General features: G+C 48.4%; 1 protein-coding gene across 13 annotated transcripts in view; it reads left to right on the top strand.

Annotated features, from left to right (window-relative positions):
• The window catches only part of ZNF618 (zinc finger protein 618), a 151,716-nt gene that overhangs the window by 95,085 nt on the left and 28,731 nt on the right, over window positions 1–27,900 (top strand). For 6 of the 13 annotated variants that reach the window (XM_062011411.1, XM_062011408.1, XM_062011414.1 and 3 more), the window contains exons 5-10: window positions 788–826; window positions 10,460–10,543; window positions 15,478–15,567; window positions 17,714–17,791; window positions 18,772–18,861; window positions 26,113–26,301. In XM_062011411.1, the coding sequence (XP_061867395.1) occupies window positions 788–826; window positions 10,460–10,543; window positions 15,478–15,567; window positions 17,714–17,791; window positions 18,772–18,861; window positions 26,113–26,301 (570 nt within the window). The remainder of the gene's footprint in view (window positions 1–787; window positions 827–10,459; window positions 10,544–15,477; window positions 15,568–17,713; window positions 17,792–18,771; window positions 18,862–26,112; window positions 26,302–27,900) is intronic. The other 7 variants (XM_062011420.1, XM_062011419.1, XM_062011413.1 and 4 more) reach the window with 4 other exon arrangements.

The raw sequence follows: 27,900 nt of genomic DNA, 5'->3' as shown, positions 1-27,900 counted from the left end.
TCCCTTATAAAGGCTTTGCCATCACTGTCTGTGAAGAGGGGGCACAATGGTGGAGCAGGCTGTGCCATCTCCCATGGGAGCTAGATCTGGGTGCAGTGTTCACTGCTTGTGTTCCTGGGTTGACAGAACTCAGACAGGAATTAAGTACATGAGCAATTTCAACAGACCTTCAGTAGAGATCATGGAACTCGTTGTCCTGGGCTCAGTGGGTCTGTGGGATGCATCAGTCCAGTCTGTGCACACCTCAACTGAGGTCTCTCTGCCTGGAGACACAGCACAAGACAGCTGGAGACGTGTGGAGGGTTGTCCCTGGGCAGAGCTGCAACAGAGGAGTGGGGAGGTGACTGCTGTGACCCACACTGCAGCAGTGCCCTCACACCCCATGCCTCTCCAAAGCCATCTCAGGGCTCCTCAAAGCTCCTCAGAGCTGGTTCCAGGTGTGCAGGGCTGGGATAGGGGCATCCTATCTAGCTCTCCCATTTCAAATCCACCCCCCTGTGACAGCTCAGGAAACAAGAGCCCCAGTTTTAAAGGCTCTTCCAAAGGACTGGGGGCAGCTGCATTTGGGCAAACAGCCCTTGGGGTATCCTGGTTGGGCCCCACAGACTACCCCCGATAGCCTGGCCTTTCGCAGCCGCCTTCCTTGAGCAGCTGCTGCCATGGGCCGGGTGCCCTAGGCTGCTGTGGCAGGGTGCCATGGTAGAGAGGAGCCGTGGCCAGAGGAGAGGAGGGAGTGAGCGAACGTGTTGGCCGTCAGATCTCTAAGTGCAGCTCTTTCTCTTTGCAGACACTGAAGCTGCCTCAGGTGAAGGAGCCTCACAAGGCAGTAAGTACATGTGGCGCTGTGGGGTGCGTGAGGGGGGACCGGGGCGTGTGAGCACGGCGGGTGCGTTGTGGTGCACAGCACCCTTTTGTGGGCACGCTCCCCTCAGGGGTTATGGCCAGGCTGTGGCTGCAGCTCCCTGGCATCCCTTACCTACCCTGGGGGCCTGGTGCAGCCAAAGTGCTGGGGAAAGTGTCCAGGGTGTTGTGGGGCACAGGAGTGGAGAGCGGCTCCCACAGCTGGGGCGCTGAGGCGAGGCTGAGGGGCCACTGAGGCTGAGGGGTGCCAAGGCTGAGGGGCCACTGAGGCTGAGGGGTGCCGAGGCTGAGGGGTGCCGAGGCTGAGGGGTGCTGAGGCTGAGGGATGCTGAGGCTGAGGGGCCGTTGAAGCTGAGGGGTGCTGAGGGGTACTGAGGCTGAGGGTTGCTGAGGCTGAGGGTTGCTGAGGCTGAGGGCTGCCAAGGTTGAGGGGCCGCTGAGGCTGAGGGGTGCCAAGGTTGAGGGGCATAGAGGCTGAGGGGTGCTGAGGCTGAGGGGTGCTGAAGCTGAGGGCTGCCAAGGTTGAGGGGCCACTGAGGCTGAGGGCTGCCAAGGTTGAGGGGCGCCGAGGCTGAGGGGCCACTGAGGCTGAGCGGTGCTGAGGCTGAGGGGTTGCTGAGGCTGAGGGATGCCATGGTTGAGGGGCATAGAGGCTGAGGGGTGCTGAGGCTGAGGAGTGCTGAGAGGCGCTGAGGGGTACCGAGGGACAGCTGAGGCTGAGGGCTGCCGATGCTGAGGAGGGCTGACGGGCGCTGAGACTGAGGGGTGCCAAGGCTGAGAGGCTGATGATGCTGAGGGCTGCCGATGCTGAGGGGCGCCGATGCTGAGGGGTGCTGAGGACGCCGAGGTCGGGGCTGCGGCGCGGCGGCTCGGCCGGCAGGGGGCGGCCCGCGCTGTGCGGCGCGGTGGCGATGGCGGGCGGGAGCGGCCCCTCACGGCAGCGCGGCCCCGCGCTCCGCCGGCCCGGCCGTGGTGGCTCCTGGAGCTGGGCTGAGTGAGGAGACAGAGGGCGGCCACGAGCTTCCCCGTCACTCTGCTGCCTCAGCTCCCATGAGGGAGGTGCTGGATGCCGCCAGCCTCCTAAATGCAGTCGTCTTGTAGGCTTTTTTAACCTTAAAATGTTCAAAGGCTGGCCTCGATGATTTAAAGGTGTCTTCCAGCTGAAACAATTCCATGATGTGGTGGAGGAGTGTGTGTCCCTGCCCCAAGAAAGAACGCTGATAAACTGGAGTGGGTTCAGGACAGGCCCCAGGGCTGTTGGAGGTCAGGAGGGGCTGAGGCAGCGGGGCCTGTGCACCAGGCAAAGAGATGGCATCAGGGGGATCTCGGTGGCCTCTGTGAGAGGGTGAGTGGGAAGATGGAGCCAGACAATCCCCAGTGGTAGAAGGATGAGAGATAACGGGAATAAAGTGGAAAGAAGAAAGGTTGAGGCTGTGTTAAAGGAAAAGCTTTTCCCCATGCTGTAAACAAATTGTCCAGAGAGGTTTTATCGTCTGCATCCTTGGAGGTTTACAAAAACAGCCTGGATAAAGTCCCAAGTAACCAGATCTGAGCTCAGAGCAGACCCTGGTTTCAACAGGAGGTCAGACCAGACACCTCCTCTGGTCTGTGCTGACCTGGATTTTGCTATGATCATGTTAGGTAAGAACCCCAGTTTCCATTGGCAAGGTAAGTTACCAACCTTAGTGGTTACAGAGGGCAGCTTAGAAGCACCAAACTTACCCTGGGTGGGAATAAATAATAAAGAGAAAATACTAAAAAGTACAGCCATGCCACCTTTTTTGAGATGTTGTTTTTTCAATCCAGTCTTGTGATATGTAAAGATTTGGGCTTGCCATGGGGAAGTCTTGGCTTTATGTCTGCAGAAGAAAGCAGGACTGACTTCACTGCAGGTGAAGGATGAAGATCCTCAGGCCTGAGCTGATGCATCTCAGTAGCAACCAGCCATCACACAGTGCATCGCTGCTCTTTGTGCCCACTGCAAGGGAGATGGGCTCTGCAGAGGTTTTTGTTGACTCAGTGACATATGGTATCCATCTGTGTGCAGGGGATGGAGACTCCTTCCTAGGCTCCTGTCACCTCCTTAGTTGTCTCTGTTTCAGTAGGTGCTTTGCCTGTTGGTCTTTTACTTACCCTGAGTCTTTCCAGGCTCATTTCCTGATCCTCTTGCTCTGAGTTTTGACACTGTGCCCTATTGTGTTCTGGGCTAGACTTTTGGATATAGTATCCTTTTTGCCAGAGCTTGGGAAACACCTTGTGCAAAGTGGTGGGTGTTTTTCTATAAGCCAGCTTTATTACCTTCTGACCTGTCACAGGATTTTTTTTGACTGAGAATGAGGTAAGGAGTGTAAGAGGAGAAAACACCATGAGGGTTCATGCCTCTGCTGTGTGGGGAAACCCCATGTCATTGGAGACACTTCTGTGGATGCCTCTTCTGTGGTGGCTGGATCTTGGGGAGCTGGGGGGGAATGGAAAGTCACAGGCAAAAGAAGTCTCTGGGATGGAACAGGGACAAGCAGCTGCTCTCAGAGGAGCTGCAGTGGCAGCAGTGGAGATGGAGCAGGCAACAGTAAGAGAGGCAGGGACTGCTTCCATCTTCAGGTGGGGCTGTACACATCTGGCCCCCTCCCCAGTGCAGGAATAGCTGAGCCCTTTTTTTATCTGCCACACTCGTGGCTATACCAAAATAGTCTCATCTAGCTGAAAGAGCTGGAGGCAAGACCAAGGCACCAGAGCAGAGAAGCAGTGGTGGGCATGGGGATGGGGAAGGCAGATCCACCACAACCATCCATCCTGGTGGAAGAACAGGTCGGGCATGTCACCTGTTACAGAGTGAAGATGAAACTGCTCGGCTGGTGCTGCTGTTCCTGAGTGCAGATGGTTGTAATTTCCTGACAAAGTCATCTTCCTCTTCCCCTCCTTGCTGCTGCACTGAAGTAGTTCAGCTGTTTTCTCTCTTCCCTGTGCCTTCCCCTCTGGGGCTGGATTAAATCCCTGGCCTACCCTGGTTGCCTCTGCACAGCTCTTCTCCTTTTCCTACTCAATGGCTCTCTTGTTTCCTTGTCAGCCTGCTTGCTCCACATATATTTTAGGAATTTTTAATTTATCTTTCCTTTCCTGCTATTTTGGTTTTCCTGCTGTTCCTCTGCTATTCCTCTGCGACCTGCTTTGGCCATTCACACCCTTTCTGTTACAGATGCCTGTATTGTTCAAGTCTTCCTCTGCTATTTCTGTCTCGTTGGGACAGATTCATGGTCTCTGCAGGCATGATTTGATGCCTTCTTCCAAAATGTCTCAGTATTTAAGGGATACAGTAAGATCCTGTTTTCTCTCTGGGTCATAGATTGCATCCATCCCAAACTGGTGTGGATGAATCAGAGTGATGAGGGTGGGAAGGACCCTGCAGAGCTCATCCAACCCAGCTCCCTGCTAAAGCAGGTTCCCCTCGATCAAGGGGCACAGGAACGTGTCCAGGTGGGTTTGGGAACCTCCTGAGAAGGAGCCTCCACACCCTCCCTGGGCAGCCTGGGCCAGGGCTCCATCCCCATGATACTAAAGTAATTTCTCTTTGTGTTTAAGTGGAACTGTTTGTATTCCAGCTTATGTCCATTACCCCTTGTCCTGTCACTGGACATTACAGGAAAAAATGTCACCCCATGCCCTTGTGCACCTATGTGGATGAGGAGATCACTTGACCAGCAGTTAGTCCTTGACATTAGTTCAAGTTTTGTCCATGGTGACAGTTTAAAGACAACTGTTTCTCACATCCACAGCAGTCACCTAAAAAGTTCTGATGAGGGCAACGTTGTGTGCCAAGTGAGGAGACATTTCAGCTGTTGCCTCTGCAGAGCCCAGCAAGGGCACCTCGACTTGGTCCCAGGAGTAATCAAACATCAGTGGCCATGAGCTGTGTTGTGCTCCCCAAACTTACCCTGAGAGCAATGAGTCCTTTTTGTTCTTGGGATGAAAAGCCTGCATCTTGCCATCCTGGGGCTGATAGCGAGCCATGCAAGAGGGGCCTGTTGAGAGGATGAGTTACTGATGTGGCAGGTGAAGCTGTGTTGTAACATGCCCCTGCCTTCAGGTTTGAAGGAGTGTGGTAAGAAGGAGCTGTGGGAAGGGCTGGCCTGGCCTTTTTGTTCCTGGGAAGAAGGGAGCCATGGGGCGAGCTGGGATGCAGCTGAGGAGAGTTATTTGCTGCCTGCCTAGAGAGGAGACAGTGGTGTTTAGACTTTCCATCTGGGAAGGCACTTTGAAGGCTCCCTTGAGGAGAAACTTGCACTTGGCTGATTCTTTTCAGTCTTCGGGTTTTTTAGTCTACAGATTGTGTGACTGGGTCTTGGACCCAATCTTGAATGGACACAGATCTGTAGCAGTGAGGAGAGGATGTGCTCATGGGGACATACTTGCATGGCTTTGGGAGCTGCATTTCTTGCCTTGAGTCAGGGTCCAAGGCCAGAATTTCCACATGGAGAGAGAAGAAAACAATACAACCCACAGTGCTAATGTGTTAATATAAGGGCTTGTTAAACTGCCACCAGCTTTCAGTAGAAGGGAGGAGAGAGGATTGGAAAAAAACTTTCTCTTTGCTATTTTTTCCTAGGCAGAAATGGCCAGTTTGACATCTAGGTCATTGGCTGTTCCTGTAGAAGAGCCTGGCAGCCTTTCCTGAGGTGCTCATGTGTCTCTGTGGTTTGCTCCAGACTTGGAAGCCCTTGGGAAGGTGTTTGGGCTAGCTCTGTGCCATCATTCTCCGTGGAAATTCCAGTCTTGTGGTAGGGGAGTTACAAACTTTGTACAAACAGTCTCCCTGCTGCTGCTTACATACCATGGGAAATTCCTGGCAACCTGACAGACAGCTGAACCAAACCACTGGCAAGCAGGGGGTGCTCAAGCCCTGCCCACCAGCAGCAGCCTGCCTGAGACACTGCTGCAGGAGCTATCACCTCTGACATCAACGTGGATTTGTGCTGTACGGGGTTGTGAAGGAGGTTGTGTGCAGTGCACCCACATCACAGCTTGGGGACAGTGCTTTTAGGAGCTAGGCTGGCACCATTGCAACCCTACTCTCAGCAGTGCCCACAGCTGGGAGCTGTGGTTGGCTTAGGAAGAAATCCCAGGATGGTCTGCATGGTTTGGGGCTCAGTCCCAGGAGGCAGAGCTTCCACCAACAGAGCTGGGGTCTGCAGAGTGGGGTGGCCTGATGTGGAGACAGATCCAGGTTGGGGATTGTCATATTCAGGCTGTTGGATTTGGGTATTAGTCTTTTCTGTAGGACAGAGGAACTTCTGTAAAAGAACATCTCCAAAATAACCATCACTGACTTGCAGACCCCAGAGTTAGACTGGGAGTTTTATGGTTGCCTGTGAAACCTTAATTGATCTGGGGGAATGTAAGCACCTAAGCTTTGGTCTGTGTCCTCACTGCTGCCTTTTTGAATAGTATCTGTGCCTCTTTGGACCAGCCTAGGACAGAATTAAGGTTGCTCTGGCAACTATTAATATGGCACTTGCCTGATTTCAACTTACCAACAGCACACGTTAACACATGCAGCCAGTACTGTTCCTAGTGCCTAGTACTGCCAAGCCTTTTGCTTGGAGGAGCCTTGGTTTGCTGTACAGAGGGATGTGGTATTCTGCAGGCAGGTAGGGAAGCAGCAGCTTGGAGAGAAAGTGGCTTGCCAGAGGCAACCAGCAGGCAAGTGGCGAAGGAGGAGAGGGCAAGTGTCTGGATGTGCAGCCCAGTCCCTGTCTGCTGGGCACAGCCATATACTGTTGGATTGTATCTCTGTGCCCTGTGATAGAAGGCAGAAGACAAATGCACAGACATGGGAGGGGAAGAGTTGCTACAAGCTGAAGGTTTCTTGAAGTATAGGTGGTTTATTAACTTCATGTGTGTCTGAATAGCTCTTTGAGACTTAGTGTTCCTCCTGTCAGGGGAGAAGTCCTAAGCCAGATGGAGCACTGCTGATTAATAGTGTAGGGAAGAGTTTTCCCATTCCAGGAATCTTTTTGCTGTTAAAAGTGGGAAAATTAGGAAGAGGTAATTTTGGGAGCCTTGAATTCATTTCCAGCGTCTCGGTGAGGTTGGATGAGTTGAGGGGAGCTTGCTGATAGTGTGGTTTGTTCTGTTCTCTTGTCCTGGTGGCAGCTTTTTTGAGGACCGTGACAAGCAAGATGTAGTTTACAAGCAGGAGGTGTTCACTGGCAGTACAAGCCCTGAGTGTGAGTTTGCTCTGGTTGTTGGCATGCCAGCAGCCAGTTACCCTGTTGTGTGCAGGAGAACACCATGAAAAGACAGGTCCACTGAAACAACCCAGCTCAAGTGCTCCACTTGCTCTCATGCCTGGTGGTGTTGCAGTTTGTTACTACAGCAACTCAGTGAGGGTGGAAAACCACTGATGGTTGTTTCCTGTAGATCCCATTCTTTCTGTCTCCACCTCCTGCTTTTCTGTACATGCAGTTCTGTTTAAGAGGCAAAGCTGGATTTTGTGCTGTTTCTCAAAAGCTGATCCCTATGCTCATGCTGCCAGCAGGTTACTCCTACACAACCCTTCAATGTACCCCACCATTTGGGAGATACCTGAGATCACAGCATATAACTCCTGTCCATCAGCCCAGGACATCCTTTGCCTGGCAGTGCCTGACAGCCTCCTTCACTCAGGCCTTAAATTCTTGCATAAGTGGGAGCAACTTTCACACTACATTTACACTTGCTGTTACCAAGCCCATAGGTTGAAAACACTTAAGCCAAATCACACAAAATCCCAAGGCTAGATCCCAGGTCATGCAACCTGGTTTTGCTTGGTGACAGTTGGCTGTTGCTGGTGTTGGAACCCCTTTTTCCTTGTGACAGTTGGGTGTTGGTGGTGTTGGAACCCCTTTTTCCTTGTGACAGTTGGCTGTTGGTGGTGTTGGAACCCCTTTTTCCTTGTGACAGTTGGCTGCTTGCAAGAATGTTAAAAGTAGATCAAGGCTCCAAAGAAATTCATTGCTTCATAGAAAAAATAACCTCAGGGTTGTTTTTCATAGAATCACAGAATTCCAAGGGCTGGAAGAGACCTCAAAAGCTCATCCAGTGCAACCCCCCTGCCAGAGCAGGAGCACCTAGAGCAGGGCACACAGGAACTCATCCAGCTGGGTTGGGATGTCTCCAGAGGAGACTCCACAGCCCATCTGGGCAGCCCCTGCCAGTGCTGCAGCACCCCCACAGGGAAGAAAATGATCTTCAGAGCGGGTACTCCAGTGCTGGCCTGCTCAGCTCTTTCCTGCTGAAGCTCCCACCCTGTGGCAGGGTTTTAGTGGGTGCCTTACAATGTACAAGTAACTTTTCTTTGCCAGATCTTGAGTCCCTCCTATGAAGTTACCTAGATGTTACACAGCACTTAATCCTCAGTGCAAGATACTCTGTAGTGTGTGATTATTTCCCAGCTCCTGGTAGCTGCCTGTAATTCTCATCAGGTTGGAGATAGGTCAATAGGCCTGTCTTATAAAAATCAATCATGAGCTCCACTGTCACCTGTGAGCTGTAGTTTCTTCTTCCTCAATTGTTTATTTTCTGCTAGATTGTACCTGGATACTGGGCTAAGATTGGACATTCAGTTATTTGGGAGACACTAATTTCCACTAGGTCTGAGGGTGTTATAGGCCACAAACAGAATGCTTTTCTTTCCAGTTCCTTAGGCAAATGCCTTCAAACCCATCACCAAGATGCTGAGGGGACTGGAGCATCTTCCTGATGAGGAAAGGCTTTGGGACCTGGGGCTGTTCACCCTGGAGGAGACTGAGGGGGGAGCTCATTAATAGTTACAAATATCTCACTGGTGGGTGTCAGGAGGTTGGGGCAGCACTTCTTTCTGTTGTATCCAGTGACAGGACAAGGGGTGATGGGATGAAGCTGGAACACAAACAGTTCCATTGAAACATAAGGAAAAACTATGTCACTTTCAGTGAGGGAGCCCTGGCCCAGGCTGCCCAGGGAGGGTGTGGAGGCTCCTTCTTGGAGCTCTCCAAGACCCACCTGGACACGTTCCTGTGTGACCTGATCTAGGTGGGAGCTGCTTCTGCAGGGGGTTGGACTGGATGAGCTCTAAAGGTCCCTTACAACCCCACCGTGCTGGGATTCTATGAGCACCTTTGTACAGGGCAGCATCCATGAGGTGTGTTTGTGTGTCCCCTGTGGGACATTATTTGGTTACTAGGAATAAAGGAGAATTGCCATATATCCATACATAGATTTTACAGAAATGGAATACATAGTAAATATTTCACAACCCCATGAATAAGAAAATGATTTGCCTGATCTTTTAAAGACATATTTCCCTTTGGGCTCTGACTAAACTTGAGAAAGTTCAGCCTGAGAGGACATTTATTTGAAGAAGCAGTGGAAGGTTGGGGGTGAGGATGTGGGCTGGAAAAGCTTGACAAATATTAACTCTGGAGGTGCAGTGCTAATGCCTCACATGTGCAAAAACGTTTTGAGGGCTGTGAATTGAAACCATGAAATTAATGTATTCAAAGTGAAGGTTTTCTTGCCCACAGCTTACCCACAGAGGACATGATTTTAATGTGCTGACTAGTGATGGAGAGATACGTAAGGGGTTTGCTGGTGTTTATTTAAGGCGAAGGAAGAACTAAAGTAATACAGAATTTATAGAACTCACTGGCCCCTTACTTGAAAGCAGCTATAAAAGTGCTAAAAGGTGAAATCAGTCCTGTAGCTACTTGAATGTAGCTCTTCTGTTCTGCAACAGCTCTTCATGGGAGCTGGGACTAAGCTCTGAAATGCTTCAGCGACAGACCAAACACAAGACTGCAGCTCCATGCCCTCTCACCTGACAGCTTGAAGGTGAGGTGATATCTCACACCATTTTTTGCTAGTTTCAAGGGATTTGACCTCTCTGTGTCAAGGTTTGGGGTCACCTTTTTCCTGCCCTGGTAGTTTGCAGCCAGAGGACCTCCCTTTGCAAAGCACAGGGAGCACCATGCTAAATTAAGCCAGTGTGTGCCTAGATGTCCCCTGTGTTCCTGACAAATATTTGTGGGAAGGAAGTGAATGATCATGAAAGGAGTGATCTTTGAATAGTTTGCCCACAATGAGACTGTTTCCCTAACCCCCACTCAGGAGCTGGCTTGTGCCTTTGTTGGCTTCTACCTTTGTGTGTGAGGGTTTCTGTCCTTTCCAAATTTCTGGATTTTATTATAATTTAATCCTTACTAATGTAACTCTGGATACTTTAATCCTCTTAAGGGTCTGCTGCTGACTTTGGGCTCAGTCCTGCTCCCCTTTCAAGGAATTTTGCCATTGGACACCTTGAAGTTGAGCTTTGATGTAGATTGAAACTGATTTTACTGGCAACTCTCTACTCGGCTGTAAAATGCAGCTGTAAAGCTTGTAGCTTCTGTGCAAGAACACAGTCTGAATGAGTAGATAGAGGTCTACAGGCAGTAAGCTCTGTGTCTGAAAACTTGTACTCTGCCTCTCCCCACCACCAGTCCAACCTCCAGAGAGAGACCACCCCTCTGCCAAAGGGATCAACGCGATTGTCTGTGAACCTGTGCTAGCTTAGGAAGCCATAAACATGTTCCTTTCCATCTAGGTGCCCCTCTGGCTGTGGAAAGGGAGAAGAAGCCTCTCTCCAGAGCTGTCTTTGTGCTGCCCTGGATGGAATCCACAGAAACAAGTGAGGGTTCCAGATTTTTTTGGTCACTGCTGTGTTATAGGGAAGCAGTAGCTGGGTCTTCTGGGGAGGCTGCTCAGGTAGTCTGTGCTTGGGACATGGCTCAGAAAGGTGTTTTCCCATGGAAAGTATGGAGCACATATCTCAGCAAGTGCCAGTTGTCCCTGTTCCTTTGCATCAAGTGATTTAGTCCTGGTGGCTTTGACTCTTACCGAAGTGTTGGGAGTTGCTCCTGGTTCCTTTCAGTGAGGCAGACATCTCAGGAAAGATGATGATTTTTTTCAGGTACTACTACACAGCCATTCAGCAGCTCTCTGTGTGTGTCACCAGCAGGACTTGTAAGGACTCCTGCATCCACCAGCATTCCTGTCAGGAAACAGTTAAGGAACATGAAACTGAGCATCAGGGCATCTCATGGACTGTCCTGTGATCCACTGGCTGTGGCTGACGGGACAGATGCTGATGCTGCTGGATTTTATGAACTGTTTGGGAACCCTTATTTCCCAAGGCAAGCCAGGCATGTGGAATTCCTGGACTTTGCTCCTTCTTTTGCCATTCCCAAACCTTCTGGGGTTTTTTTTCTTGACTGGGACCTGGAATACTGCTGGATTTTAGGAGCAATTCCCCAGGCTGTTGCAATCTGTTTATATTCAGTGGGTTTGCCCTTCCACGTTTAAAGGCTCTTCATACTAGACAGCTGTTTCTGCAGTGCTCTGGGTGAGCAGGATCACTCAGGATTCAAGAGTATCTGCAAAGTGCCCAATTGCTGTGAGAGCTCCTCTATCAAGTAGCTTTTGTGGCCTCTTCCATGTGAAAGGTCAATATGAATTCTGTGTCAGGTGAAAATTGTTCTTCAACTTGGAGAAGTCCTTAAGAAGCTCCAGCAGCCTGCTGTGTGTACACTCCCATCATTCTGGACCTTCAGCAGGATGTGCTGTCATCATTGCAGGGATGTCATAGGGATGATGATATCTGTCATTGTTTCTCATTTGGGTTCCTGTGATGCTGCACAGGGCAATTGGAACCTGATGGAAACTAGTTTGTACACAGTTTTTCTGGTCCTGGGTTTCTGCACTTAGGAGGGCAGGTGAAGTGATCAGTATTTTTAACTTGTGATACAAAAGTCCTGACTTTTCATCAAATTTCTCATGGCTATCATTCCCTTCCTGGGTTTCTAGAGCAAAATCCATTGAGGCCCTGGGCCAGATGCCCTAAGGAAAGAGGCCTCTTCTGCTTGCCACTGTTGGACATGTGTTCTGTTCCTGCCAGAATGAAATATGTGCTTTCCTCCCTGCTGAAACCAACAAAAAAAACAAACAAAAACCCAAAATATTTCATGCAACATCTGGGAGGAAAGATGGCCTGGCTGGTCATCCCTAGGGCAGGGTATTTCAGCAGCTCTAAGTCAGTGCTGAACATAGACTACACCAAAGGGCACAGCCACCAGCAGCCACTGGTAGAAAAGAGCAGCACGTTCCTCGTCTTTTACTGAAGGTGCACATGCCAACAGGGTGGTCTAAAATGCTCTCAGGTCCCATGCAATTGTTTCTTGGGGTAGTTGAAAAACCTGTCAGTACATCAGTTCTTTGTATCTGAAGAACTGCCTCGTAACAAGGGTGTTGTTTGCCTTTTTGTCTATTAAGATGTGATGCTGTAATTTGGTGCCTGTATTTCACAAGGTGAAAAGGAGTCTGACTGAGTATATAAGGCCATTTCTTCTTGGTCCTCTTTATGGAGTCACTACTCCCCTTGGAAAGACTCAAGAGCATGAAGGAGGAGTGATATTTGCTGGTTTTTAAACTGGATGTCTTTTAAGTGACTGCTCAGCTTGCAGCAAGGCTGTGTTCTGCAGGACTGTTGCCTGAATACCAATAAGGGACAGCCCTGCACCTCTCTCAGACTAATTAGTACCTTTCCCTGTATTTTTCTCAAGGTCATAGTTGTGCCTGTTGGCATAGAATCACAGAATGGTAGGGGTTGGAAGGGACCTTTAGAGCTCATCCAGCCCAACCCCCCTGCTAAAGCAGGTCTCACCTAGATCAGGTCACACAGGAACATGTCCTGATGGGTTTTGAAGACCTCCAGAGATGGAGATCCTTGGAGTTGCACAGTGTTACTCTCTGTGTGGTGACAGGGGAGAGCTTGAATCTGAGCAGACTTGCATTGGTTTGGTTGTGTCTGGTGCTGTCTCTTCAGAGGCTTAGGGATGGGGGTTTCAGTAGGGGCTTCCAGCCACACCTGAGCACTTGGAGTCCCTTGTTGCTCTTCCCATTAAAAGCTGCATTGTTATAGCTCTTGAGTATGGTGCCCCAGCCAGGATCTGCCTTGGTGTACCTGTTATAACTCAGAGCAGGAAAAGTGGTAGTGTACAGGTAAATTCTGATCAGTGAGTGTCTTGCTAAGAAAGCTGCCACTGCTGCAAACAGCACTGGAAGTATTTGACAGCTATCAGCAAAGACAGCTTTAATTGGTAAGAAGGAAACAGTCTGGTACTTGAGTGCAACCCTGGAAGAGGGACTTGTTCAGGGGGACTTGTTCAGAGGAGAGTAAAGCCACGTTGTCAGACTCTGCATACTTTCTGAATTCTCCATAAACCTCCTCATCTCTGAGACCTGGCACCCTTTGCTGAGTGTTACTTCCTTTAAAGACTCAAGGAAGAGATTAATACCACTACCAGCTGGGACAGGTTCTTACTTCCCATAGTGACTTGTCTCACTATAATCTCTGGAGGTCATTCCTCCTTAGGGAAAACAGTCCCCTGAGAAAACAAGCAAAGCCCCATTCTCCTGGGGTATGCTGTTATGATTTTTAGCTTGTTTTCATTTTCCCCCCACTACCTAGGGAAGGAAATGGTCATACCCAGCATCTGCTACTCAAGCCCCCACTGTTGACTGACTCCACAGTCTTTCTTAAGTTACAGGACTACAGCTAGCCATGCCTCTTCAAGTCTGTGAAATGGTGTGTGCCTCTTAACATTTAGTTTTATTCTGTTGTACAAAGTCTTCTTAAGCACTTTTCTTGCAAACTCAGGCCACAGTAGTTTCCTTCCTCCAAATGGAATTACTGGAAGTGCTTGGCATTTGATGCTCTGGACGAATTAGTCCTCAGTTCATCTACTGCAGGGGTCATTACCCTTCAAAAAGGAGGTTGATTTCTTGTCTTGGGGGCTGCCACTGATGTGGGGCTGATTACTGCTGACACATGACACATTTTTTCTACTAATAATCAAATCTATATATTTTATTGCAACAGGTTCTCACTTGCAATCATTGGACTCTGTTGTCAGAGGTGGTCCAGGGTAGATTAAGACCCTTAGCACATTGTATGACCATGGACTGAGACTGCATAGAGTTATCTAATGAAACAGAGTTAAATGGGACCCACCAGTGCTTTTGTCACTTTAATGTTCTGCAGTTGTGCTTCACTTCTCCTCTTCCTTAAGTGGGGCACTATCCAAAGCAGAGAAACCTTTTCATCTCAGTGTATGTGTCTCATTTGTTCAGCCTAGACTTTTAAAAATCCCTTAGGTCTAGCTTAGCATCACTGTGCTCTGGTTAAGATACAAATGTTTGTTGGTAGCAGGTAAAGTTCCAGTGCCCAGGTGTTTAACACCTTTTGTGTTTGCCATTGTTCTCCTATAGATCACCATGGCTTCTACTTTCATTCTGCCAAGCAGACTAAAGGGCAAAAAGTAATTCTTCATTTAGTGTTGAAACTCCATGTGCTGCTGGAGTGCAGAGTGAACCCCAGGGAGCCATGAGGCCATACCACTGTACCCTGGCTTAAAGAATCATGTCTTTAAAAAAAGCCTCCAAAATTAAGAAGTAAAATAAAGCCATACTTAGTGTGCATACTCTGGTGTGTCTGAGCATGGTGTGGAAGAGGTAAAAGCAAGACATTACCTTTGCTTATCGTATGGATGTGTGACTGCAAACAGCTGAGCTGCAGGGGTGGTTACTGAATGAGTGGCAGCTCTGCTGTGGAGCCAGGTAGCTGATATGTACATTCCTGGCTTGCTCCTTGTGAGGTGAAACACATTCATTTCAAGCCCCTTGGTGGCTGTGCAATGGGCTGGTAGCACACAAGCCATCAGCCACTGTGGTGAGCTGACAAGCACATGCTGCAGGGCTCCAAGTGCAGTGGGGTGGCTACAGATGTCAGTCTGTACCCTGAGGTGTGTGTCAGGCATCAGAAGATGGAAAGCCCCAGCAAGCTGACAGCTGAAACTTCACTCTTATGCTGATATGAAGACTTTCATTGTCCCCAGTCAGACCAAAATGAATTCATCAGCATCTAGACCTTTTTTGCATCTGTCTTCCCCACAGAGCTGTGGTGAAGGGGGATTAAGGTACAGGTAGTTATGAAACCAGACTCCATCAGTCCTTCTGTATATTGAGCATCTTGCTGTCCTGTGTTTTGGATTGTGGATTCTCTTTATAACATGCCCAGACAGGATCTTGGATGCAGTTAGCAGTCAGTAAGCAGCAGCAGTGAGAACCAGTGTGCTGTGAGCCTGTAGGCACGTCCAGCCCATGTCGTAGTTGGCATATTAAGGCTTTGACTGCTAACAGCTCATACATTGAATCTTGTGTTCTGCCAGTTTATCCCTATGTTGACCAGTACTTGCCTACTGTAGCTTTGAACCTCCAAAGGAGATTTCAGCAGGGTCTGCTGCTCTGAGTCCTCTGTGAGGTCTTCTGGAGGCTGTACTGTAGAGCAGAGCTGCCTGAATAGGAGATAACAAACCAGAATATGCCCCAAGCCATTTGGTGTGTGGGACATAGTGAAGCAGTAGTTGTCTGTGTGCCTTGGAGGTTGGACAGAGGATGTGTGATGAGTGTTAACTGCATGGGGGTGTCAGGTTGAGCAGTGTTTGGTTGGAGAGTTTGCCTTTTACCTCCAAGTTTCTAAAGTGGCCTGTTTTCTTCTTCCTACAGACAATTTTAGGTACACGTGTGACATTTGTGGGAAAAAATATAAATATTATAGCTGCTTCCAAGAGCACAGAGACCTACATGCTGTGGATGGTGAGTACTGTTTCCATACTCAGACAACCCAAACTAGAACGAGGAGCCACTGGGGAAGGTGAGCTGTGTTTCTGCAGGACCGTGCAGCCCGTGATGTACAGCACAGTGCACAGCGTGGCTCTGTCAGTGCAGGCACAGTCCACGGGCACTGCAGGAAGAAGTTTGCTGCATTTACTTCTCTTTGCATCCATCAAGATAACAGAGACCTGTGGGCCTTGAAGTCCTCTGTGTATTGGGGTTCCTGGTTAGGATGGATATGCTAGAACTGCATGCCTCAAGGTAGCTTGTCAGTCTGCCTACAGGCTGGGCAAGACTTGGCAGGCTTTTCGTTTCTGACTTCATAGGTTTGTTCCCAGCGTGCTCCTCTGTGAGAAGCCACATTTTGAAGTTGAGTTAATCACTGTGGTAGGGAACTGATGAAGTTGTCAGTGGACCTTACAGGCCAGTTTTTCCTCTGTGACTGTAGATGTGACTTAGGCTGGTGACACTCAGACAGAAGCAGGCACCCTCCTCCAGAAGCAGTGTTTCTTTTGCTACATTAGGGAATATAGAGGCAACAACATACCTGTCTTTGGTTTGCCCCTTGCTTGCTGGGCATCTAAAGCTCCTCAACTTGGAGCCCATAGATACTCCACACTCTCACTGTGCATGCTACTGTCCTGTGAGTACTGCTTCTCACTTAGCCAAGGAGAGAAGATTGGCAGAGTTCTAGGAGGAGGTTTCTTGGATAGCAGAAGGTTTTGAATGACTGGACTGTCTCAGAAAAGCAAGTGGTTTTTCACAGTATGTGGTGTCCAGAAAAATTGCTGGTTGTAACTAGAAGATGTGGACATCTGAATGTGCTCTAAGAACAGCCAGAATTCTCTTGCAGTGCACCTCTGCAAGCTCCCTTCCTCCCACAGGGAGCTAAAGTGAAAGTCCTGAAGGTCACTGTGTGATGGACATGTCTGCTTTTGTCAGCCACTTGTCTTCATGGCTGTGGTTCAGGGAGCTCTGCGTAGGGGTTACAATGAGGGCTTTGCAAACAGCTTCCACTCCTGTCTTGCAAGGACATTTGGTCTCAGTTCCTCCAAGGGGCTGGTTGTGTTGTAGCAAACACAAGTGTAAGGCAGCTGTGCATCTGAACTTTCACGTGGGGCTGTGTCAGTGTCAGAACAAAGGCCTTGAGAATCTGTGTGTTAGGGCTGGGCATGCTCGGATAGTTCCCATGTGGATGCTGATGGGAAGAGGAGGGACTGGGGCACAGTGCCTCGTTTATTCTGTGGGGCTGAAGTGGTACGTGAAATACAGGAGGAAAACAAGGCCATTTCAGAGGATTTAATTTCTGTTTTGTTTCTTCCCCTCCTTCTTCTATTCTGTGTTAGTTTTTAGTGTGGAAGGGGCCCCAGAAAACCGGGCAGGTAAGCAGAGATCCTTTGTGTGCTTTATTTCACAAACCTTTTCAAGCAGTCAGTAGTTCAGGCACAGCAGGTCTGATCCCACACTTCTGTGAGTCCAGGGAGTTTGCTCACTGATTGCTGAGGGAGAGGGAGGATCCTCTCTCCCTCTCCTGATGTCTACAGCCAGTAGGTTGATGCCCAGCCCTAGTAGGTACCAGGCTTTTGTGGTACATACAATTGATCAGGCTTCTGAAAATGAAAGAAGCAGGTGTTTCATGTCTTTGGTGATTTAGTGAATTGTTTGAGGCATTATTATTCTATAAAATGGGTTGGGTTCTGATTTGTTGCTAGCTGTGCTATTAGATGGTAGGAAGCCACTGGTCACTGTTTGTTAGCTGACTCGCTTGCAGACTGCATTACCATGCCCACCTTCAGACAGTCCTTAGCTAGATGCATTGGAGGAAAGTCAGAGAATAAGGATCAGGCTTTGCAATGTGTTTGTTCAGTTTTTCTCTGTATTTTTTAAACATTATATACCTACAAGGCATGTGACTGGGCTGGAAACAAGGGTAATGCTGGGGCACTTGAGGAGGAGGAGGAGGGACAAGTCAGACAGAGGGGTCATTTGGTTTATAATTCCTTTCTTGAAATCTTGTTACAGATCAAAATGTTATTACAGATGCAGGAGCAGTCAGTGCCCATGCAGCTGTAGAAGGAAAACCTGAGGGTGTGGTGTCAGCTCTTTTGCTGGTTCTGTTCTCTTGCAGACCCCTATGACCAGGCTGTCATAGCAGCAGAAGAAGTGAAGGAGGAGGAGCCAGAACCCTTCCAGAAGATTGGCCCAAGTATGAGTTATTATACTGCTTCAAATATGAAAGAGAAAACACAAGGGTCTGAAATTTGGCATTAGCTGGAATACCTCTAGGAAAATGACAGAGATGTTGGGACCTTAGAGGTACTGAAAGATATGTTTAGATTCAAATGAACAGCAAACAACAGCAGCCCTGGCCCTAAGGAATGCAGCTTTGTGATGTTTTCTGTTCAAGAGCTCTGCAAAGAGGAAAGAGGTTGAGGAGAAAAGCAAGCTGGCAGCGCTAAGAGAGGTCGTAAGGTGTATTGACAGAGTTGGCAGGTGATTGCATTCACATTTCCTTTGTGGTGGATTCATCAAACAGATCAGGTGAAACAAAGAGAAGACAGGACTTTGCTGAAGCATTTCTCTGAATTCTCCATTTTGGAAACAATTTATTAACCTTGGATTTTCATTTGACAGCAGACTTGCAGCTTGCTGTCAGATCTCTCCTTCCCAGCCTTGGCAGGAGAGGGAGGGCTCAGTGTGTGGTTACACTCCTTCGTTATTTCAAGTACTCTGAAAGCAGGAATTAATACAGTTATTGCAGAAAAGCCCCTCCTCGAGGGATATGTACAATCCCAATAGAAAAGTTCTGTAGCTAAGACTTAAACTTGAAAACTTGTTTCTTGAAAACCTGACAGTTCCTGTTGTCCACATATCACAGATTGTCTGTAACCAGAAGACAAAGCTGTGTCCTGTGTAATACAGATCTTAGAAATGGATTCTCTCCTTTGTTTTGTAAAGTTACTGTAGCCTGTTCAGTTCCACTGGACTTTTCCTGCAGGGACCACCACTCTGGACACTATTTCATTTGTTGGGGAAGAGTATGTGTGGATTACAGGGCAGATAAGTCCCAGGTGCATGAGGAATCTGCTCCAGTTTTTGTCACCTAATAAAAAGTCAGGAAGTGGGTGATTGTGAGAGAGGATACTGTGCTCCTTTCTGATCTTTGTGTTTGTGTCACCTTCACAGAAACTGGCAATTACACCTGTGAATTCTGTGGCAAGCAGTACAAGTACTACACTCCCTACCAAGAACATGTGGCACTGCATGCACCTATTAGTGAGTATCCTGCTGCAGATCTAGTTCGTTACAGGTTGTGATTTACAGTGGTTGGTGGTCAACAGAAGGGTTGCAGGAGAGAGACTCATGCTTGTGGATCCTTCCACTGGACCTGTGGGCTTGCAGCTGACAGGGCACAGGTCATGGGCTCTGTAAAGTTGAGCTGGAACCTCCTTTCAGAGGGACAGTGTTACTGTTAGGTCTGTAATGTGAGTGAACTGTTACCAAAGTCCATGCAGTTCTGCACATGTTCCTTAGGAGGTTGATGTTTTGTTGTTTAACTGAAGTGATGCACAAAGTTTTTAGGTTCTCCTAAATAAGAAGTGACCTTAACATGCTAGGGAAGATGCATCTTTCTCATGAGCTGCTGAGAAATTATTCCAGACAGTGAGTTAAAAGTGGTTTTCAAAATCATGTAAGTTACCTTGGCAGCTTGCTACTAAATCACAGGCAATAAAATAGCTGTCTCAGGGAGCCTGGGGAAAAGCAGTTCCTAACATACCACAGGACACTACAGTCTGCACTCTGGAGGGACACTGATCTGCACTCCCCAGACAAAGGGGAGGTCTTAAAGAGCAATTAAGTGTAATTCAGTGCAAAACTTTAATGAACTAGTTGAGAGAAAAAATCTTGCTACATGCTGTGTTTTGGATGCTTTAAAACTATGCAGAGAAGTTCTTTGCACCTGAACTTCATGCTCCTTACACAGCACTGCCCTTTGCCATTTGAATGCTGCCAGGCAGCATGGTTGCTCTTTGCTCACATCTGTCCAGCTGTGCCAGGTGATCATCTTGCTGATGGTGAGGATGCTGAGCTCATTAGTGCAGTGTACTCCTTTAGCTGCTTGTCCACAGACAGCAGAACAAACCCAGCTCACCAGACCCAGCTGTGGCTGGGGTTTTAGGTTATTCCAAGTAAAGGCAGCTTTGGGTTTAGACTGCTATAGAAGTAAATTGGCAACATAGTCACTGGGAAGGTAGGGCAAGGCTGGGTGGCTCTTGACAGCTCCCATGCATGTTCTCTGAAACATGGAGAGAGACTGAGAACATGGCAGAAGGTGCAGGGCACAAAATACCTTCACTGCCACCATGTTAGTTGTATTATATATCTCCCATCTGCCTGAAGGAGCTAATTCAGTGCTTATGATTGCACACATTAACTGGTATTCCTAAACATCCCTGCACCCCCAAAACTCCACCTCTTAGTTCAGGTGTTTTCAGATCCTCAGAAAAGCTGCTACTGGTGGTAAGCAGTGGGTCTATCTCCTAGTAGAGACAGGCCCTCAGACACTAAGGTTTTGGTGTCTGTAGTCCTCCCCTGTACAGGCAGCTAAGGAGCAGTGTGCTGTAAGGACCACACACTGAAACCTCTGCTCTGAAATAGCAGGTTCTTATCTTCCCAGTACTTCCCCTTTCAAGGAGATTTATCACTGTGGATATCTCTCCACTCTCACAAGCAGCTGCTGGTCCCACTCCAGGCTCTCCAGCATAAAAAGAAAACACAGTAGTTTTTCTCCCAGAGGTATTTGCTTGAAGTGGGCCCTGCAGGTCTGACTGCAGATATGGATGGTCCATGCAGGTCCTGCCTTTCTCCCTGTGCAGAGTGCAGCTGCAAGGTCCTGGTGCCCACTTTTTGACTACTGGAAGCCAGTTTTGAAGGAGGAGGCACATTCTTTTCAATGCTGGGGTTGAAGTCATTTTTGCACCATGATTTCTGCAGTGAGCTTTGTGAAAGCAAAAGAAGCTGCCCCTGCTGCAGACTAGACCAGCAGTCACTGAGATGTGCAGATGGGTTTTCAGCCCTTTCAGCAAATATCTTCAACTGTGAGGATCAGATCAGGATAATATTTTCACAAGTTTTAACCCCACCCTACAAACCTTTCTTTTTCCTTCTTTTTTTTAACCTTTTTTTTCCCCTCTCCTAGTTCCCATGACCAGTAAGATTTATCATATACAGTGACAAAGCTCTAGCCCTGAGGAGCACAGAGGAGAGGGCATGATTAGCTCCCAAAGCAGACTGGCCACTACATCCTCCCATTTTCCTACTGCTCAGACTCTGCTTTTCCTATAAACCAAGGTCCTGTGAGGCAGCTATAAACACAGGACTTTTGAAAAGCACAGCTGTCTTTCTCAGTCCCTGGCACTCAGAAGTAAAGCTAAGACTATATTTTTACCCTGGTCTTGTTTTCTGACCTATGCTGAAAAAATTAGCCATAGTGGGAAGGAAAACACTCGAGCATTAGCAATTCAACTTCATAGTTCTCTCTGCTTGAGTGCAAGCTCCCCTTCCAGAGCCTGTTTTTTCTGTGATAATGGATAAAAAGTCATTGAAAATGGGCAAAAGCAAGGACTCATATCCTGCAGGGTGAATGCAGCCTTGCAGGGTGATTTTTGGTCAGTGCTGCTGGATACCTACTGTCTGGAAATGATCTCTGCTCTGGGGGTCCCTGGCATTTTTAATTCCAAATGTCTCCTTTGAAAGGTCCCTCTCATTAGTGAGGAGTGGGGGCTTTTTCATGTGCTTAGGCTGGTACTCTTGTAACATACATATTCTTATGATGGTTCTATCAAACTATTCACTCTTTCTAAGGGTATCAGAGGCTGCTTCCAAAAAGTGTGGATTTTAGGTGTATTAACTTGTGCCAATTTTAGAAATGTCTATGAACAAAGTGCACAGGAGGGTGGATCAGAGCTTTCTGTCTGTCCTCTGTCTGCTCTGTAAGATGGAACTGTTTTAACCACATGTGCAGGTGGCTGGGCTGTTGTGGTTGCTCCTAGGTGATGTGTTTACAGTGCAGAGGAAATCTAGTGCATTTGGGATGAGGATTGGCTAGAAAACCCACCAAGAGTGAGTTTTAGCTTGGTAAGTCCAGGCTCAGGAGGGCGCACTCACCAACCATATCCTCATTTGGTAACTGCAGAGAAGGCAACAGACTCCTTGGTGGTGGAAGTATGTGCTGAGAGCACTACAGTCTGCACAGCTATCCATGTCTCTTGCTTCCAGGATGAAAATCTGAAGTGATGTCAAGGCTCTGAGTGCACTAATAGGTCTTGATGACACTGACCAGCCTCACATGGGGCCTCCACCTACACTCAAACTCCATGTTTCAGCTCAGCTCTGGACCATCAATCCCTGCCTGACCTACACTCTAGCATGCTGGTCTCCAGCTCAGTTGTAGACATGCCCATGCCTGGCCATGGATCCCATTAGTCTGTACCCCACAGACTGACTTCCCAGCTTGACATCAGCCCTGTCACATCTCTCTGGATCACCCTGAGGATCACTCACATGTGTCTGGCCCTGGTTGCCCTCACCAGAGCTGATCCTGCTGCTCATCTGTGGATTGACTTCCCAGCTTGACCATGGACCTTTTTCATTGCCATGAACTTCCTGATGATCTGGAGTCCTGGTTGAACCCACCTGTCATCTCTGGTTCCACCATGCTCACCTCTCTCAGGGACTATGAGATGGGCTCTGCCCTGCCAACCCCATGATAGTACTTGACTCTGCAGAGCACAGACAGACCTACACCTGAGATGCTCAAGCAAGTCCCTCGAGTCTTTCTGCTCAATTACTTCTCCTGTCATGAAGGACACTGGATACAATTTGTTAGCAATAGTGCTTCAGATGTTTCTTAAAGGCAGCTGCCATCACAGCTTTTTCTCATAGGGAAGAGGATCCTTTTTGGTAGCATGTTTGGTTTACACACAGGTTCTGACAAGAAAAGAACCAGATCCAGATACCAGTTGGATGGTGTGATTTTGCTTCCTCCATCTCAGTGAGCAAAATCTAGGAGTTTGGATGTTTTTCCCCCTCTCTCATCCCCCAGTGCCTTTAGCAACAGGCTCCACTGCAATATGTGTCTTTGTTTGTATAAAGAAGCACATTAAGAATGTGATGGGTTTGAGCACAGGGGTTTTTTCCAAGAGCACAGAGTTCTGCTCAGCATATTGAATTTGAGGCCATTGTTTAAGGAATCACTTTCCATCATGTCCATTAATGATAGATTTTTCTCCAGAGCTGATGGTACCATTCCATCTGAACCATCCCAGTGGTTCCTTGCCCATCCTGACAAGATCTTTCTGGAAAAGAAGATATGATCTGCAAATTATGAGCCAGAATTTTTAGCTGTAAAAAGCAAAGTTACCAAGATGCCCTGCTGTCTGCTCTGTTGTGGTGGTGCCTCGTGGTGTAGTGTGTAGATTTATGGATCTTTTGAGGAAACCCATTGAAATGTCTGCCAGATTTTTGACTTACTGCCACAGCTTGTCATTCACAGAGCTTGAAGGTGTTACCAAAGACAGGAAAGCCAGGAGGGACAGCTGTGATCTCTGGACTGTCTGGAATAACTCATACCATCCTTTACTTTGATCTAATTGCTCCTTTATCTATATTTTAGAGAGACATCTAATGTTGCTGTTAAGAGTGACAGAAAATACAACAACCTCTTAAGGTAATTATTTTGGTGCATTATTGCTCTCAGTAAATTAAGACAAAAAGCACCCAGCTGCAGCCTGCAGACACTGGGGCTTGTGTACAACTTTGCTAGGTGAAAGAGGACTGAGTTACCAGATTTCTATCCTTTCCAGTCCTTTGTCGAGCCTGCTTTCAAGTCATTCCATAGTGAGTAACCTCCCAGCTAAAGCCAAAGGACTGACTTGATGTTTCCATTGTAAGATATGCTGGTCTTGCCCTTCATTTATCCTTTTGCCATCTCATTTGAATATTCTCAAGTCTGTTCACTACCTTTGTGAAGGGCACACACCAGCACTGAGTGTACTGGAGGAGCTGGGAGCTAACATTGTCTTTCTGATCCCCTTTAAAAGTGCCCTGATTACACACCCAAAGAATACCCCAGGCTTTTTAGCTGCATCACTGCCCTGGGAGCTCCTCTACAGCCACCATGACCAAGTACAGCAATGAACAGCCTCTTTTCCTGCTGCCAAGCAGAACCCTCATCTTTTTAGCATCACCTGTATCATCTGTATTCTTTAGCAGCCCATGTGCCATTCTGTGTGGCTGTGGCACAGTGCACTCAGTTTGCCAGCTGACTGGAGATGGTTCAGTGAGACTGACCCTCTCCATTAGTGCTGTCCTGCACTCCCTTCCCCAGTACATCAGCTTCAACTGGGGCACATCTCAGATGCTTTCTGAGAAAGTTCAACAAAGCTTCACAGCAGCAGTTCTGGGGTTGTATGTGCACGATGCTGTCTCCAGTCCTGCTGTCTAGCTGCAGATTTTGAGTTTTTTTGGAACCATTCAGCAACTCAGTGTTTTCATTTATGGAAATATCTTGAGCTTGGCCTTTCCATCAGCCTGAGGCAGCGAGTTCCACAGTGAAGATGACTGTTCAAGAGCAGAACAGAGGAGCTGCACAATCATCTCTACCTCAGTCCCTTTGTCTTCAGAAGGAGTCTGTCACCTGGTGAACTAAAAACTAAAGCATTCTTTTTTCAATTCATTATTAGCATCCTTCAGACTGCTACAACTAAGGTCCTGGCTTGCCTTGTTAGCTCAAAGTCTGCCTCGGCCTGGTGTCAGATGGAGCAGCCTTCTCTCTGGAGCCTGAATTTGTTTAAGTTGGGAGGAAAAAGAAGTTGTTTTGGAGGACTTCACAGCATGGAAACTTTTTTCTTCAGATTGAGTGCAGCATCCAGACTGCAGAGGGTCTGCAATGATGTCCTGTGTTTCTGCCACTGAGTAGTTGGCTGATTGCTTCTTCTCTAGGTGTGAATGGAGAATAAAGCAGCAACTGGGAATGAGCCTCATGGGAAACTGGATGACACATAAGCAGGAAATGGGCATATCTGACTACATTTTTGGTGACAATTTGGCAGCAATTGCAGGAGGATTATCCATAGAGATTGAAAGGAAGTGTAGGAAGCAAAAGCAAGCTTCCTGCCTGTTCACCTGGCCAGAGACCAAGCAGAGAAGGAGCTTAACCTAAACCATGACAAAAGCTAGCACGGGATCTCCTGCAGAAGTACACTGGCATACACAAGAAATGTCATCTTGGACCTGTGTATCAGATCAAGTGAAACAAAAACTGCTTCCTTTGGGTGTCTTGTTGCAGGACACTTTGAATGAAGACATCCTCGCTCTGCAAAGCTGCTGGCTGTTGCCAGAGAAGATGACAGCAGTTCACATTCAAGGCCTGTGATGTCGCATGGGATTTGGGAAATGAGCATCTGGTCTCATTCTGGGGGGCTTTTGTCCTCAGCTGTTTCAGAGTCAGGCTGTTGTGCTGCCCTGGCAGTCCATGACAGGGAACTGCTCAACATGGATAAGTATGTCTGGATCAAACTGTACAGGATGAGCAGATGCTAATGCTGTCCATACAGCTTTAGGCACTCTAAAGTATTGCTCTGTAGAAGTTACTAATAGTGAGCTTGGGCTGTGGGTTATGGGAACCTTGTTTCTTCCTGATTCTTCTTGGCAGATGGTTGGACTTGGGCTTCTGGAGCTGTATCCAAATTTCTGTGGAAGCCACTGGGCAGTGAAGGGAGTTGTTAGGTTGTTTTGTAATTGTTCTTTTAATCCACGTGGCCTAGACAAGGGAAAGTCCTCCCAAAGGTTTTTCAGATGACATTTGGCATTGAAAATTCCTGGTGATCCTCACTGTGCATTGCAGAGACCAAAATACAGATACATTCCAAAAGTATATGCCAGCAATACTGAGAATTTCTCCATGTGTCACCAGTACTTGTCTGGAGGATGGAGGCCAAAAGGCCTTTCCTGACTTGCCGAGTAACTCAGCCTCCTGGTCCCCTTCCATTACCAACAGCCCCCTTTCCTTTGTATTTGGTTGACAAGGAATGTAGCTGGAGATATCCAGGATTTATGCAGGGCTCAAGTAACAAAGATGTAAACTTCTCCCAATTCAGAGCTCTGAGTATCACTTTAGAAACCTGCTCTTAAAGTGCAAACTCTTACATAGGAACAGAGGACACAGGTACACCCAGCCCAGGTACTGCTCCTGGCTGCCTGGGGTGATTCCTGCTGGAGGAGGAATGGGATGGTCAGGTGGCAGTTAAAGGTGTGGAAGGGAACTGACAAGTTTCAGGAATCTGTCCCCTTGGGGGAGTGGGGACAGGAGTTTTGTTCCATGGGGTCAGTGGATCCCCAGTCGCCGCAGGTCCCCGTGCAAGGGATTCGTGAGCAGGGCTGTTAGAAAGCAAAACCCTCCCAGAGGGCACACGGCCTGGGAGCTGACTGACTGTGCAGGCACTAGTTCTGAGTGTTCATATCCAGAGTTCTCTCGATCTCCACTCTTCGTGGCAGTGAAGACACAGGCGAGCCAGTCCAGCAAAAAGTCGCCGGCGTCCATAACGCGCTGCTCCGGCCTCCTGCACCGCTCCCCGTCCGGCCTCCCGCCCGCCTCCCAGCCACAGATGTTCCGTGCTCCCAACTCCGGATCCCCAGGAAGCAAGGCCATCACAGGTACCAACTGCCTTTCTCCCATCAGCTTTCTTCACTGCTTAGTGTCCAATCCTGCCCTGGGTTGGCTTTTGACACTTCCCGTCCCATGACTGGCCCAGAAGAGCTTCTCCCAGAAGCAGCTGAGGGGATGAGATCCTTTGCTACGTTATAGATAAAGGTTTACATCAGCAGGAGATCTTTATAACCCCTTCCCTTAAAAGCCCATGGGTTTTTTTGCAAGCATCATGGTTGATAATAAGCTAAACGTGAGCCAGCAACGTGGCCTCGTGGGCAAGAAGCCAATGGCAGCCTGGGGGCAGCAAGAGAGTGTGGGCAGCAGGGCCAGGGAGGTTGTGCTGCTCCTCTGCTCTGCCCTGCTGAGGCCTCATCTGGAGTCCTGGGGCCAGTGCTGGGCTCCCCAGCTGCAGAGGGACAGGGAACTGCTGGAGAGAGGCCAGTGCAGGGCCACCAAGGTGCTGAGGGGACTGGAGCATCTTCCTTGTGAGGAAAGGCTGTGGGACCTGGGGCTGTTCAGCCTGGAGAAGAGAAGGCTGAGGGGGGAGCTCATTAATAGTTACAAATATCTCACTGGTGGGTGTCAGGAAGTTGGGGCAGCACTTCTTTCTGTTGTATCCAGTGACAGCACAAGGGGTGATGGGATGAAGCTGGAACAAAAAAAAATCCATTTAAACATAAGGAAAAACTGTGTCAGTGTTGGAGTGAGGGAGCCCTGGCCCAGGCTGCCCAGGGAGGGGCTGGAGGCTCCTTCCTTGGAGGTCTCCAAGACCCCCCTGGACACGTTCCTGTATGACCTGATCTAGGTGGGACCTGTTTTAGCAGAGGGCTTGGACTGAATGATCTCTAAAGGTCCCTTCCAACCCCACCATTCTGTGCTGCTATGACCATGCTAACCACAAGGTACAAAAGATCCTGTTTCAAATCCTGGTGTCACAAACTGAGGAGAACATGCTGCCAAGGGCTGGCCTAGTGGTGTGTCAGGTATGGGGATTTTGCTTTTCAACTTTCTGTGGCATTTAGTGTTTGTTTTCCTCAAAGCAATATTTTCAGGGCTAGGACTGTGCTTGAGGAGGTGAAACAGAGTACAGGTGTTTCCTTGGTGCTCCCCAGGAGCCACCAAGAGATAAACTGTGCTCCAGCAGCAAAATGAATGGTACAGAAGCACTACAGAGGTGTTAGAAGACTCAGGTCTTCTATTCATCCTCCCAGAGTTCATGTTTCCTCCTCCCAAACAAGATCAAACCTTTAAAAGGGTGAAAAAAACAGAAAGCAAAGAGCACTGAAATATAAGTATTAATAAATAGGATGTGAGACATAGTGTTCTTGTATCCAGGCAGCAGGGAAGCACGCACTAGAATCAGTGGGGTTGATAGGTACATATTCCACCTCAGTACAGAAAGGGCTGGTTAATCAGCTGGTGTTCAAACACCCCTGAAATGTCTGTCATGGGGAGCAGTGGAGCAGCAGAGATGGCTGTGATGGGAGAGGCCACAGGATGTTTTCTGTTAGATGACACACAAATCCACAGCTACCAGTGTTGCAGTGAGTGATCTGTCTTCTTACAGCTCGTGAGCCCCGAGATTCCATATTGTTACTGCACCT

The sequence above is a fragment of the Colius striatus genome, chromosome 19 (assembly GCF_028858725.1).
Source record: "Colius striatus isolate bColStr4 chromosome 19, bColStr4.1.hap1, whole genome shotgun sequence".
NCBI classification, from domain to species: Eukaryota; Metazoa; Chordata; class Aves; order Coliiformes; family Coliidae; genus Colius; species Colius striatus.
This window is presented reverse-complemented; position numbering and strand designations above follow the sequence as displayed.